At 37.0% G+C, this 15205-nt stretch overlaps 1 protein-coding gene across 1 annotated transcript in view; it reads right to left on the bottom strand.

The window, feature by feature from the left end:
- Positions 1–3797: 3797 nt before the first annotated feature.
- The window catches only part of serpini1 (serpin peptidase inhibitor, clade I (neuroserpin), member 1), a 32057-nt gene continuing 20649 nt past the window's right edge, over positions 3798–15205 (bottom strand). Inside the window, exons 3-9 of the mRNA XM_048168130.1 lie at positions 14228–14458; positions 13028–13222; positions 9501–9705; positions 9259–9368; positions 8923–9009; positions 5358–5447; positions 3798–4496 (exon numbers count right to left, since the gene is read on the bottom strand). Of these exons, the coding sequence (XP_048024087.1) occupies positions 4423–4496; positions 5358–5447; positions 8923–9009; positions 9259–9368; positions 9501–9705; positions 13028–13222; positions 14228–14458 (992 nt within the window). The 3' untranslated portion in view covers positions 3798–4422. The remainder of the gene's footprint in view (positions 4497–5357; positions 5448–8922; positions 9010–9258; positions 9369–9500; positions 9706–13027; positions 13223–14227; positions 14459–15205) is intronic.

The following is a 15205-nucleotide window of genomic DNA, read 5'->3' as shown; positions in this document are numbered from 1 at the left end:
AAGCATAAAAATGTTTAAACATTGAGAAAATGATTAAAAACCGGACGTCAATTTGCCATTGCACGCCACATACAGTCGTTCAGTTGAGTTCCTTCTCTGGAATTAGTGAGCTGGTTTAATGGTTGCTTCTCTTCTGAGAGTCTTTGGTTTAATGTCTTAAAACCAAATGACAGCTGAAGGCTGCTTTTATATCCTCCTCCCAGAGCGGTTGAGTGGGAATTTCCCTGTGAGGAAGTTAAGTTAAGTTAAGTTAAGGTTAAGTTAAGTTTTTCGACATAGCAGACATCCTCAGGTGCGTTTCACAGAGGCAAATCCCTTTTGGCTTTTGTTAGATGACTATCTAGAGTCTATAGACAGAAAACTATAAAACATAATTAAGGGTTCAAGCACGAAGTGCTGAAACCCTATTGTAATTGCTCAGATTTTTATTATTTTTCTTCTGCCGTAAAACCGTAAGTGCTAGAGACTTGAAACTTTGTCAGATGATAGGACAGAAAAATTGGAAAAATTTCCACCATTTTGAATTTTGTCCAAAACATACTTTTTTGAACTAGTCCTAGGTTTTTGCAACCGATCGGCGAGAGTAGCCCTGTGCAGGCGGGGAGGAGCTGAAAACGGATACGTGAAGTCAGACACTTTCTGCTTCCCGTAGTGACGCTCGCGCTGCGTTTGCATATTACAGCTGAAGTGAAATAAATGAAATATTTGACTAACACACCGATCTTGCAAAAATACATTTTCATTCAATACTTAATGTACTGCTTACAGCGTATTTTTACAAGAATAAAGTTCAACAAAAGCATATATTTTTCAATACCAATGTAGCGGGGTCTACGCTTTTTATCTGTTTTATTTTGATAAACACGACACAATATAATTTTACATGAAAAGAGCTTTAACTGTTATAAAAATACAGATTTGTGAGCATTAGTGGAACTGAAGGCATGAAAATAAACATGAAACACACGTGATGGTTGTCATGCGGTGAAACCGGCCAATCATGAAACAGATGTGTCGTCATCAGAACTCGTGCAGCTCCTCTTGAGATGCTGCGCTGGCTGACTCAGATGGCTGCTCTCGAATCGCTCTCGCTGTACTTTAAAATCGTACGTCACAGTCATGTAATTAATTTTAAAACGTATTATATGATGGAGAAAATTCTGTATTACTGTTATTAAAAATAAAGCTGCATCTGATTATACTATGTTAGCTACTTCATAAAATAGTGTTTTTCTCTGAGGCATGGTAAAGTGTGGTACTCGCAAACAATCAAAAAAATTTGATTTAAACAATAACACTAAATGTGTTGAGCTATATAACAATAATTAGTTTTCTGTCTATAAATATATCAAAACAGTTGTTCCCTTGTCTTTTAAAACATGTAATATTTTAAAGCGTCTTTGGTGTTTCCATGGTTTCTACAAAATAAAACCGGAAACCGAGAGTAACGCGGATATGACACAATTGACAGGCGACTCCTCACACGTCCCGGAGCCTTGGTTAAAATTGCAATTTTCTCACGATTTACAAATAGTTGGAAACATTTGGGATGTTGTAAGTACTCAAGTGAACAAAATATATAACACTGGCCTAGTGGTTTTTTAGATTTTACTGCAAAATTCTTACATATTGCACCTTTAATGCAAATTTCCCGCCAGTCCTGTATGAACTACGGCACGCAAAAAAATGTTTCCCCCCCTAATACAACGTTATCGTGAGAAAGCGGAGCACAAGAGAGCAACGGAGCTATAATGAACACACATTATGTTCTAATTATGTTTATTAGAGGTTGAATTCAAATCAAATACTGCCATACTGCCCATACCACTTCTGAATAGGATGTCTACTTCATAAAATGTATGAAAATATGGTAATATATGGTTCAGATTACTCAAATAAATGGAGGCGTTCTTAAATGGTCAGATATGGAGCTTGGGTGTCATCAAGTGAAAAAGTTTGGTACTGCACCCAAACAAAATCTTACTGAAAGCTCATTTTTTAAATATTTCAACGTAAAATTTGGAATGTTGACATTTTTGGCTTTTATTTTCTTGCAGTTTAAGAGTAAAACATGCCTTGTAATATATTATTATAAAATTATATTTTTACATTTTCATAAACTTAAACTTCTGTAACTTTTTTTATTTCACTTTCATAATTTATTTAACTTCTACAATAATCTGACAAGTGTCTTCTTTAAAACAAGACAACCTTAGGTCTATATTCCAAGGCATTCTTGAATTACAGCCATTTATGTTTGGATAGTGAATTTTCATGTCTGTGCGAAAAAAGGGGCTGAAAATTTAAAATTTATTTAAACCTGTTTTTCTCAAAATTCCGTTTCTGAAAATCAGAGCAATCAGCCGACTTCAAATAACCATAACTTTTGTTACAGACAAGCTATGAAAGAAGTAAAAACAGATTTGGAAAGGACTCGAATCCAGCTTTCATACAGTATTCAACCTGTGATAGGTAAAATTTCACCATGTGATGGGTTTTCACAAATCAAATCACATTTGTCCGCCAGTAGGTGGTGAAGAAAGGACCATCTTTATGAGTGAATTATTCAATAAAACAAAAGTAATTAATTCTAACTATATATACTGAACTAATTTGGTACCAAGTGCTAGGTGGATTCTGAAGGGGTCGGAAAGAGTGATGAAGTGGGCAAGGATGTCCTTTAAGCCTACAAAATCAAGATCTGTAGTGCTGAAGAAGGCGAGAGTCTCAGAGAAATTTGTATTCTCAATAGAGGATACCAAATCCCAACCATCACAGAGAATCCTGTTAAAAGCCTTGGGAAGATATCTGATGCAACACTCAAGGACAAGACAGCAATAAGAGATACTTGTGGGGAGTGTGAGCAAGAAGTTTACAGGAGTGGCCTCCCAGGACGGTTCAAGGCTTGTACCAAGAATCCTCTGACCACTGCTGATATATGAGTTCCCAATTTCCACTATTGCCAAATTTGAGATAGTAAGTTGGTTCTTGCAATGATGGCTGGGTTCCTTATTAGGAGCTCCTGCAAACTGAGACTCCCCTTGAAATCTTTTGAAGAGGAGTTCAAGATAATGCGAGTGAGAGAGAGGTGCTGCAGTACCGTGAATCTTCAGATCCAAAGGTTACCGGAGCATCAGTGGCAGTGAGAATGGGAAGAAAGTGGAGAGCAGAAGCTGCAGTGGAAGGAGCTGAGGCGCGGCTGAACCAGGAGGAGCAGTTGCCAAGGGAAGAGCTGTTCTTGGAAGTGAGTCATTGAATCATTCATTCAAATGATTTATCCAAACACACTGATTCATACACTGCTGTGGCTTTGCTCCAAAATGCACAATGGCTGATTCTGCTTTGACTCAATTTAGAAGTTTTTCCATTGGTGGAGCAAAAATACCCTAAAACAACGTCCGTCTGTCTATCTATCTATCTGATGGTCTTAACATAGACACTTTACTCTGTTTGAACACTGCTTTCAGCATCTTCTCTTGCTTTGGCATATAATCTCACTGACATTTCTTATACAAAATAGCACACTAGACATATTTTTTTAAACATTAATAACCTGACTCAATTGGCTTTTTCTCTTTATATTAACTTCCAGCGACTTAAGTGCATCTATTGTCAGTAAAGTAATAAATGTTTGTCTTTGAAGTGGTTTGTTAATAGTTTTCAATAGAGGTTATTTTAGACATCAAAAGTGTGTGCTGACAGTGTGTGCACAGCATAGAGGCTTTTTCTGTATCTAAATTTTGCATCAACTCTGAAATTTCAAAACATCTGTCACTAAAGTAGCACAAGACGACAAGTTGAAGACATTCATCTTTATTTCTGAAATAGAGAATACAGCTGGTATTTTTTTTTTTTCATCATTTATACCAAATGCACTCTCTCTCTCAGTCTGCCTGAGTCTCCATGGCAACAGCGCTTCACTACCTGTACATTCGCAACCTTACATTAAATCAAAAACTCATATTTATATAATAAGGCATATTAGTATGTCAGCAGTAGTTCAGCCGTGTACAAAACCAAACAAAGGGGTGTCTCACCTTAAGTGAGTCTACATATAGAGAAGTGCACAAATCCTTGCAATAAATATCAACATTTCTCTACGAAACACAATAGCAAATATACATGAGAAGAAATACATGAATTACAGGAACAAATGATGCTGGTGTGGAATAAGATGTGATTGAATGTGAGTACATGGGATGCAGTGGCCGCTGAGACTTCAAATATTTACAGCTCTGTATTTCCTGGTACGGTTAAAGCTTATGAGTATCAAAACACAATCACTTTTATAATATAAATATCCTGCTTATATAATATTTTCTTGTGTGTTTAGAAAACCATGGCAAAGTAATGAGTTTCCTTTCTGTGATGTAACTTGTGGTTGGCAGAAGATAAGCATGAACTCGGTTGATTGCTGGGCTTTTACATGTCAAAGTTGTTGTCAAATGGCTCGATGACTTCAGGATTCATAACTCTGCCCATGAAGAGGATTGATCCTATGAGAAACAAAACAATTTACAGCACAATATATAATACTATGCAAAAGGCCACCATTAGATGTTGTTTTAGCAATGGCATAATGACCATATATACTGTAATTATTTCTCTTTATTAGAATATAACCAGAAAAGTTGTATGCAGCATTAAAAACAAAAAACAAAAAAACCCCCCAGAAAAAACGACTTCTATAGGATAAAGTGGCGAGTATTGAGTGACCTCCCCTTACACTTGAGCAAACCTGGCTCTCTTAAACCTAAAAGGATTGGAAAATGACTGGAAGACCAAGAAAACTTTCAAAATATGGAGGAGAGGTTTCTTTGAGAAAATGGAAGAAGTTCAGGAGGTCACTCTAAATACTGATTTTTGCTCAAAGAAACCATTTTGTTCTGATTTTTTTTTTTACATTTTGTGTACATATTTAGCCTAATATATTTTCTGTTTGTATCGTAATAAAGATATAAAAATAAATATTATATTAGTAGTATTGATAGTATACTATCATTCAAAAGTTTGGGGTCAGAGCTTGGGGTTAATTTCTTACAGAAAAATTCTATTTTAAGTTTAAAATAATAATTTTGAACCTGAAAAAAGTATCACGGTTTCCACAATTTAAGTAGCACAACTGTTTTCAGCATTAATAATAATAAGAAATGATTCTTAAGCAGCAAATCAGCATATTAGAATGATTTCTGAAGGATCATGTGACACTGAAGACTGGAGTAATGATGCTGAAAATTCAGCTTTGCATCACAGAAATAAAACATTAAAAAAAAAAAACAAATCTTTTATTGGCAGTGTATATATTGTTTTGTTTTTAATTTGTGTTATGGTCATGGGTTTTTGAAGATGGCATGTACCTGTTTTTCTATTTCTGATGACGAAGAAGAAAGGGTGGTCAGCCATGACCTGTGGGTAAAGCACCAGTGTCCTCGTCAATGCGATCATACCTGTAGAAGGGCAAACAATAGAGGCTCAGTGATGTGAAACCATTTGTTTTGACTGGAGTAAACAATTTTATAAAATACATTGAATGCGTTTTTCATTTTAATGCTCTTTTATGATTTGTTCATCATAAAAGAGCATTAAAATGAAAAGTGCATTCAATGTATTTTATTAAAATTAATTGTGATATTTTTGTGGGGTTTAAAATGCAGGTGCAAGTCTCATTAAATCCTTGAGGAAAAACTAGTTTAAAGTAGTTTTGGTTTAAAATATCAATATTTAAAAAATGCTTTGTTCACTACCAACTAACAAGTTGGCCGTTGGATTTAGAATTATATGAGAAAAAACTGTCATGTTCACACCGCCCCAACAAACACCAACAAACGAGTGACGTCTGACTGGGAAAATTCCACAACTACACACGTGTAACCATGTTAACAATATTGTCAGGCAAGTTTATTATATTAATAATGTATCCTAGTATCATATATATTTTCATTGTATTAAAGTATTGAGGCAAAACAAAAATACTAACCTGAAATCCGAAGCGCTGTAGCCATAGATCTGATCGTAGCCTAACCTATTGGTTGGTATACACTGGTTTTTAAACTTTTTTTAGCGCGACCCTTTTTATTAACGAGACCCATAAGCATATAAAACCATGTAGCTAAACAAGCCAAAACGAATTATTAAAAAAACGAAACTGAAGGTAAACCTGCGTTGCTCTCATGGTGGTTATAACGTCGTTACCTCTATCTTTCGGTGAAGTGGAGCAGCTGCTCTTGCTGAATGGCACGGATTGCACTATGGACTATTGTACCTTTTGTATATTTTTATTTTTAACTGTATTTTATTTTTTATAACGAGCAAGCTGCGATGTCACGTTTCCAGTACTTTGTTGTGTTTGCGTGAGGCGCGGGCGCGATCAAACAGCTGTCTATTCAGGGGACTTGCCTCATCGTCATGGCAACGGTTCGTGATCAGGTCAGATTACGTGTTTGTACGAGTTTGTTGCCGTTTGTTGGAAAACTGCTCACACCGCGCAGACATTCCACGACCCGACAAACGCCGATTAAACATGTTCAGTCGGGTGAAAACCGACTCCGACCAACGCCAACAAACGCCAACAGGGTTATCACACCGATCCAACAAACTCCAACAGACGAGTTTGTTGGCGTTTGTTGGCTGTTGTCGGGGCGGTGTGAATTGGCCTTAAGGCCGTGTGTCCACCAGAGCGTTTTTAGCCAGCTGAAAACGCTAGGCGCTCTGCTTAAATCTGTGAGCGCTAGAGAGCGCTTCAGCTGCGCAGCGTTTTTTTCCGTTGAGACGCTTTGTTGCTATGATACGGAATATCATGGCACTGTTACTTATAACTGATTTTGCAGGTAATTTGTTTCAGACTTAAAATGTTCACACAATGTGAAATTACTTTGCTATGTATTTTCGGAGAGCAGTAATATTAGGCCTAAGGCCGTGTGTCCACCTAAGCGTTTTTTTCCAGCTGCTAGCGTACTTTTTCAATTGTTTTCAATGGGAGCGCCGCGTTTTTTAAACGCCAGGAGCGCAACGAGGCGCTGAGCGTCTTTTCACGCTCAAGCGCTGAGCGTTTTTTACTGGTCGCCTCGAGTTGAAGAATGTTCAACTTTGAGTAAAACGCTGCGCTCATCACTGTCACTTTTTAGCCAGCCGTCCAATCAGAGTGGAGGAGGGGCGGGACAAATACTACACCGGCCAACCGTCACAACATTCTTGCTGTACAACAACATCAACAAACAGAGAACGGAACAAAATGGATGAGAATTTAATATTACTGCTCTCAGAAAATACATAGCAAAGTAATTTCACATTGTGTGAACATTTTAAGTCTGAAACAAGTTACCTGCAAAATCAGTTATAAGTAACAGTGCCATGATATTCCGTATCATAGCAACAAAGCGTCTCAACGGAAAAAAACGCTGCGCAGATGAAGCGCTCTCAAGCGCTCACAGATAGGCGTTTTAAGCAGAGCGCCTAGCGTTTTCAGCTGGCTAAAAACGCTCTGGTGGACACACGGCCTAAGAATCTAGAGTCAATGGCAGGACGCCATTTCTTGTCACGTGACAAGAAAACCGGGAATTATATAATATTTTTCCTTCAGGCCCTCAAGGTTAGAAAGTTCTATTTGAATGATCAAATGTGCACTTGTTCTGCTAAATGCTATTTAATGGGTATAACCTAATGTAAAGAATGAATTCGCACACAAAGATTTAGGGCAAAAGTTCTCCCAAAAATCTTTACTTTGAAATTTACAGAGGCCACAAAAAGGTGCAAAATGGTATGCATCAATGTGGATATATACAACCATGACTCATTTCTATATGTGATAATGGCTTTGATCTTGTATTTGACAATGTATTACATGTATTAGGATGTTTACGGTAATACTGCATGCTTTAAATGGACGGAGGTGTGCACTTGCAGTATATGGCACTGATGAAGGGTTGATCCTGAAAACGTTTTGCACTTTGCACTTTAATGCACCCGTTTGTGGCCTCTGTAAATTTGAAAGTAAAGATTTTTTTGGAGAACTTTTGCCCCAATTCTTTGAGTGCGGATCCATTCTTTTTATTTGATTTTGTGTTGGATTTACGCACCTAAGCTTTTTGATGTTGGACTTTGGGATGCACATTTGGTGCTATACCATTCTCTTTACTACTGGTATAACCAACATATGCTTTTAGAATTTTTATTTTATTTTATTTTTTTCAAATTCTGTTCCACTTTGATAAATAAAAACAAAACACCACTTTTCACCACACCCAACACAGAAAAAAAAGACAATTTCAGCTGAATAAAAACATGCTGTATTCATTGATTTATTCTTCAAATCTAAGCTTAATAATATTAATAATAATTGTTATTGTTATATCGAATATATAAATAGCTATATAAATTGGTGATTAAAAGGCACACCATTTGAGTCATTACATTTTTAATTTGAAAATGGTAAAAACATAAAATGAAATCAACCTGAATACAAAGATTAAACATCTAATAATAGGCACATGCATTATTTTTAAAAACCATTTCATATTTTCAGACTTCCTTATTCGTTTTTGACATCAATACAGAACTGATATATAAAAACTAATATTAAAAAGATTTAACCAACACTACATGACTCAGTCAACCTTTCATAAACCTTGATTAAAAAGACAAGAGTTGAACAGGAGGGGGCGCTTTTAGCTTGTCTGAATGCACAAGATTCTCAAAGCAATTTACTGCAGTGAGAAAAAAAAGCGTATAGAGAACAGACGGAAAAAGGAAGGATGGAGGAAAGTAAAGGTGCACAAAAGGCAAAATTGAGAAACAGTGATAAAAAGGACTTGAAAAATGCAAAGGATGATTGCTGTGTAGACGAAGACAGACAGAGTGGGAATATTAAATGTGTAATGTAATTATAGTAGAATGTGCCAGTAAAAAAAAAGAAATAAATGTCACCTGATCCTGCCGCCCCCTCGGCCCCTTCCTCTGTTACCTCCAGGTAAGCCTTCTGTACAGCCTTCCCGATAAACAGATCCTGTCCATCTGTAGACAGACAGAATATGAAAAAAAAAAAAAAATCTGAATATGCTAAGCAAGTTATTTCCATTTATTTATGAGCTGGTGTAATCAAGGATGCAGAGCAGTGTATAATACACATATAGCTCATTCATTTAATTTAATAGATTTAGATACATCCTGTCCTCGAGCTGTCAATTACATTTTGACCATCTGTGTACATGTGCAGAATAACAGAGCGTTCTCATAGGTCAGTGGGTGTGTTTTATCGATTACCTGTCACATCGGCTGTCATGGCTGACAGATCGGCATCTTTGGTGAAGATGTTCTTGATGCCCAGCTGCTGCAGTGCGTCTCTCAGATCAATCTTTTGTTCCACCTTGAATCTAAAAATAATCAGGTCAGTGTGAACTTTGTCCAAAAACAACAAGTACACTGGTTTTACATGAATCATAGAGCATTAATAAATGAAATGAAATGAAAAAACACCTGGTAAAACATAACACTGTGTGCCTCACCTGGGCAGGTAGACCTCCACCTTCTGCCTCTTGACATTGTTGGCCCACTCCTCCAGCAGCTGGGCTTTGATGATGGGCTCCAGGGTGGCCAGAGGAACCTCCTGACGGGGCAGAACGATCATCATGCTCATGTCTTCGCCTTCATAGAGCATCTCCAGGACCTGGTACACTCCACCCGCCTCTGTGGTGCCATCGCTGAACTCTCCTGATGATGAAGAACACGGCAAGGTTAGTGATTATTAAATCTACTGACGCTTCATAACATTAAAGGTGCCCTAGATTCAAAAATTGAATTTACCTCGGCATAGTTAAATAACAAGAGTTCAGTACATGGAAATGACCTACAGTGAGTCTCAAACTCCATTGTTTCCTCCTCCTTATATAAATCCCATTTGTTTAAAAGACCTCCGAAGAACAGGCGAATCTCAACATAACACCGACTGTTACGTAACAGTCAGGGTGTACGCCCCCAATATTTGCATATGCCAGCCCATGTTCCCAACATTATGAAAGGCATTAGACAAGGGCAGCCAGTATTAACGTCTGGATGTGCACAGCTGAATCATCAGACTAGGTAAGCAAGCAAGGACAATAGCGAAAAATGGCAGATGGAGCAATAATCACTGACATGATTCATGATAACATGATATTTTTAGTGATATTTGTAAATTGTCTTTCTAAATGTTTTGTTAGCATGTTGCTAATGTACTGTTAAATGTGGTTAAAGTTACCATCGTTTCTTACTGTATTCATGGAGACAAGAGCCGTCGCTATTTTCATTTTTAAACACTTGCAGTCTGTATAATGCATAAACACAACTTCATTCTTTATAAATCTCTCCAACAGTGTAGCATTAGCCGTTAGCCACGGAGCACTATCAAACTCATTCAGAATCAAATGTAAACATCAAAATAAACACTGTACTTACGCGATTAGACATGCTGCATGATGAACACTTTGTAAAGATCCATTTTGAGGGTTATATTAGCTGTTTGAACTTTTTTTTATGTTGTTTAAGGCAAGCGCGAGCTCTTGGGGTGTGGAGCATGAGATTTAAAGGGCCACACACCCTGAAACGGCTCATTTCTAATTATGCCCCAAAATAGGCAGTTAAAAAAATGAATAAAAAAAAATCTATGGGGTATTTTGAGCTGAAACCTCACAGACACATTCAAGGTTATATTACATCTTTTAAAAAAAAGTTCTAGGGCACCTTTAAGGTTGAACCACTGTACTCACATGGACTGTTTTAAATACGTCTTTAGTAGCTTTCTGGATCTTGAGAGGTTCAGTGACATTGCTGGCAATAGAGGCCTCACTGAGCCATTGGATTTCATCAAAAATATCTTAATTTGTGTTCCGAAGATGAACGAAGGTCTTACGGGTGTGGAACGGCATGAGGGTGAGTAATAAATGACATAATTTTCATTTTTGGGTGAAGTAACCCTTTAAAAGTAATTTTGTTGTATCACTTTTAAGTTTTTGTTTTTTAAAAATGTCTTTATAGTTAAATATGTTATATTTTATTTCAGTTAATGTTAATTTTGTTTCAAGTAATGAACATTTTTTTTATGGTTTTATTTTTATTTTTAGTTAACAATGAGGTGGACAATAGTATAAATGTGAATATGTAATTTGTCCAAGTAGGACATGTTTGCTGGATTGACATACTATGTTGGTCCTGGATGAGCATTCTTATCAACTAATTATGGCATTTAGCAGGATGTTTTGAAGCTACGGTTCTGTACTGAGCCATTTTCAATGTCCTCTAAAGCTAGGGTAGGTAATTTCGGAGAGGCTAGCAATAGCAAGTTAGCTTTAAAAGCATAAGATCCAACCCTCCCTTCAGAGTGCTCTCCAAAGCCACGCCGCCTCCAAAACACATGAACGTGCAAAGCCAGAGCAGAGTCTGCAAAGCGTCACGGAAGACGGCGTTAAATTACACATAACATTACAATAATAATGAACGTAAACAATTTACAGAGCTCTTACGTGTGCCACCTGACTGCTGCAGATTCATTTCGGCATTGATACTGTTGCCGTAGAAAGGCAGAAATCCGAGTCTGAGGACGTGAACAGCTCTGAATAGAACGTCACAGGTTGCCTTCTCTTAATTACAGTAGTTATGGCGTGAACGCAGCATAAGCTCGTTGTTTTGGTTCAGGAGGAAATGTAAAAGGCGGCTGCTGTTTGTTTGTGGTGCTCAGTGACTGTCTGTCTACAACTCTGCATAGCCTCATCATGGAACACGCTGATGACGTGTGATGTCTGCGCAAGAAGGGTGCGCGGAGGTATGCAAATACATACATTGACAGCAGGGTTGCCAGGTCTGTGTAAAAGTAGCCCAATGGCTAGCCAAAAAAAATAGCCCAATGCAATTTTCTCCATCAGGTGGCTGAATTTGTACGTGTTGCAGTACGTGCCATCTTTGAAACGCCTCTCGGGCATCCAGCTCCTATCTCTTTGAATGGGGAAACATCAAATTCTCTAAAGATGTTTGTTTATTTGAAATCACCAATGAAATCTGACAACAACTGTTTCATAAATTTTGTTTCTAAAAGCTCGAATCATGACAAAAAATTGTATTTTTCAGGCTGGATCAACCTAATGCACATGCGCAGTCCTAAATGCGTGTCTCTTGTGACTTATTTCGGAGTTGCGCGTCTGACTGTTTCTATAGGAACCGGAGCTTCTAACGGCCGCTGCAGTGACATGATGACTTTACCAATCAGCGATTGGCTCTTATTTAGAAGGCAGGACTTATTCCGCCATATTGCGCGTTGCACTTTCTCCCATTCATAATAATACGAGTGATGCATCTTGTGTTATTCTATAGTCTTTGGTAGAAATCAACCTGCGGAAAAAAAATTAACCCACAGCAACAACTTAAAAGTAGCCCAACTCTGTGGGAAAACCCACAAATACTATGATTGGACGAACAATTTTTGGTCCTGAGACTTCCAAAGAAGATATATGTACATTTTTTGATATTTAGACCACTTCTATTATTGATTGCTATCAGGATGTGAAGAGAGTTTCAACCAGTATAACAAAAAGTGTTCAATCAGTATAACAAAACATTGCCTACCCTAGATTTAATGTGACTCTGATCCCGTTTTGAAGAGCTAGAGAATTCAAACGTTGAAGACAGCTCTGTGTCTCTCATTTACCATCATCTGTCTTTTTTTGTCGGAGAGATGAATGGGACAAGCGCACTGCAGTGATTCTGCGGGATCTGAAAGTCTCAGCCCGACCGATCAGCAGTGAGCAACTCATACTGTATAAAGTACTACTGTTTTTCTCTTCTGCTCACCAAGGCTGCATTTATTTGATTAAAATACAATAAAATGGTAATATTACTCTTCTCAAGCCAACATTCAAACTTTCCTTTTTTAGTTAAACTCCTGCAATCACTCCACAGGAAAATTTGTGCAGCATTTTAACAAAACAAATCATCAAAAAACAACTAAATCTACAGACTTAAGCTTGTTTTCTAAACCCTGAGGTGCACTCAAGCCTGTTCTTACCGTAATAGAAGTCTCCCTGCTGGTACATCATCAAGGTCTGAACTTCACTGCCATCATCCTTGGTGAAGGAGAAGGTTCTGGTGTTTTCTGGTCTGAACTGGTTCTTCCAGCTGCCCCTGAAGTACACAGCATTTACTAACATGATCATGGTGGAGCTGCTGAAGTCGTCCGCAGACACCAGGTTGTGGATTTTGCCTGAAACAACAACAACAAAAACCCAGACTGAAATAAACGCTGCATATCACAATCCTCTTTTTCTCGGAACAGGAAAGACGGTATGATCTCTTCAGTAGCATAAAATCATCTCTCTTCCAAAGCTCTGGGATTTGTGCTGGTATCTGACAGTCCTCCTGCAAAGGCTAAAGCTGACAGTGAGAAAATGGATCTGCCTGGAAATGGATTGGAAACGTCATTATCATGCAGAATATGACTGATCTGCCATTATCTACTTTAGTGTACTTATTCACTAAAGTCATAGTAATTCCTCTTAACGCCATCCATTCATATATATATTTTGAAGAGAGTTTTACTTGAAAGTAAAATCATTCTAAATTGGATACATTATGTTTGTATTCAGTGCTTAAATGACATATATATTTCTTTCTATCTAATATATTTGGGGAAATTAATAGTTTTATTCAGGAAGGATGCTATAAATTGATCAAAAGTGACAGTAAAGACATTTATAATGTTACAAAAGATTTATATTCAAAGAATTTTGATAAAAATATATTTTTGATAATAATAAGAAATATTTATTGAGCAGCAAATCATCATATTAGAATTATTTCTAATGGATCATATGACACTGAAGGTGAATATATTCAAATAGAAAACAGTTATAGTAATAATATTTCACAATAATACTGTTTTTACTGTTTTTTTTAATCAATTAACTGCAGTCTTGGTGAGCATAAGAGACTAAAAACATTAAAAAATACTGCTGACTCCAAACTTTTGAATGGTAGAGTGTGCATATAACTATATTTAAGAATTTTGTGTCCATGTCTATTACATTTGAGGCCATCTATATGCTTCTATATGTACTTATAAATGAACAAACCCTTCAAGATATCCAAAGTTGTCAATACAGGAATGAAAACTATTTGTCAAGCCATTCATCAGGTCTTCAAGAAATATTCACAAATACAGCAGCACACAGCCAGTTTGAATATTTTTTTTTCCAAAATGATGACTTACTCTCCGTGTGGTTCAGCACCCAAGAGTTGATGCGTTCAGCCACGGCTGCTGACTCACTGAAGTCCACCGTCTCCACCTCCGCTTTGAAGTACTTCTTCATGAGCTGTAGGAAGTCCTCATTGAAGTGAACCCCCCTCTGCAGAAAGAGGGAATTGGCCAGCCGGACCACGTACTGCTCTTCATCTGTGGACAGGGCCTGGGTCAGGTTGCTCAGCAGAGAGAACTCCTCATCTGGAGCAGGTGAAGAACAAGAAAATACTTTTGAACAAAATGCTGCAATAGTAAGGTCTGGTATTAATAATCTTATTAAAAATTCAAAAACACTTTGAACTTGTCTAGGACATATTTCACTCCAAAAATAAAAAAGTAAATTATTATTATTATTATTTTGGTATTATTATTATTCTTAAATTATTATTTTAAACTGTTTGTATATAACCTCCAAACTTCAAGTTTTTAAAAGCATTTTAAAATTTCAGACTAATATTCTCAGCCAAAATCTTCGAAATTTTAAAGTTTAAACCATTTGTTGTACTGCCTTTAATTGATATAGAATCACTACTAAGAATAATGGGAATCACACAATTTGTGACCGCCTTCCGTATTCAATTCGTCAATTACGTATTTGTTGCGTTTTTTCCATAAGTTGAATATGAAAGGCGTAGGACGTAGTGTAAGCATTTTGAACTGTGAGAGTTTTACACTTTTTTTATTGTAAGTTGAATATGGAAGGCGATATATAGATATTCTACTTTATAACTTGTTAAATATGGATATTTTTCTTATACAAACACATTGCTTTGCTTCAGAAGGCCTTTATTTAGCTCCTGGAGCCGTGTGGAGTAGATTTATGATGGATGGATGCACTTTCTTGAGCTTCATTCTTGTTGTTTCCTGTTCACTGCAATTATAAAGCTCGGATGCGTCAGGATATTTATTAATATAACTCAGATTGTGTTCATCAGAAAGAAGAAAGTC

Source organism: Megalobrama amblycephala, linkage group LG19, assembly GCF_018812025.1.
Source record: "Megalobrama amblycephala isolate DHTTF-2021 linkage group LG19, ASM1881202v1, whole genome shotgun sequence".
Lineage (NCBI taxonomy): Eukaryota > Metazoa > Chordata > Actinopteri > Cypriniformes > Xenocyprididae > Megalobrama > Megalobrama amblycephala.
The sequence above is the reverse complement of the archived record's forward strand: the minus strand, read 5'-3'. Positions and strand labels throughout refer to the sequence as shown.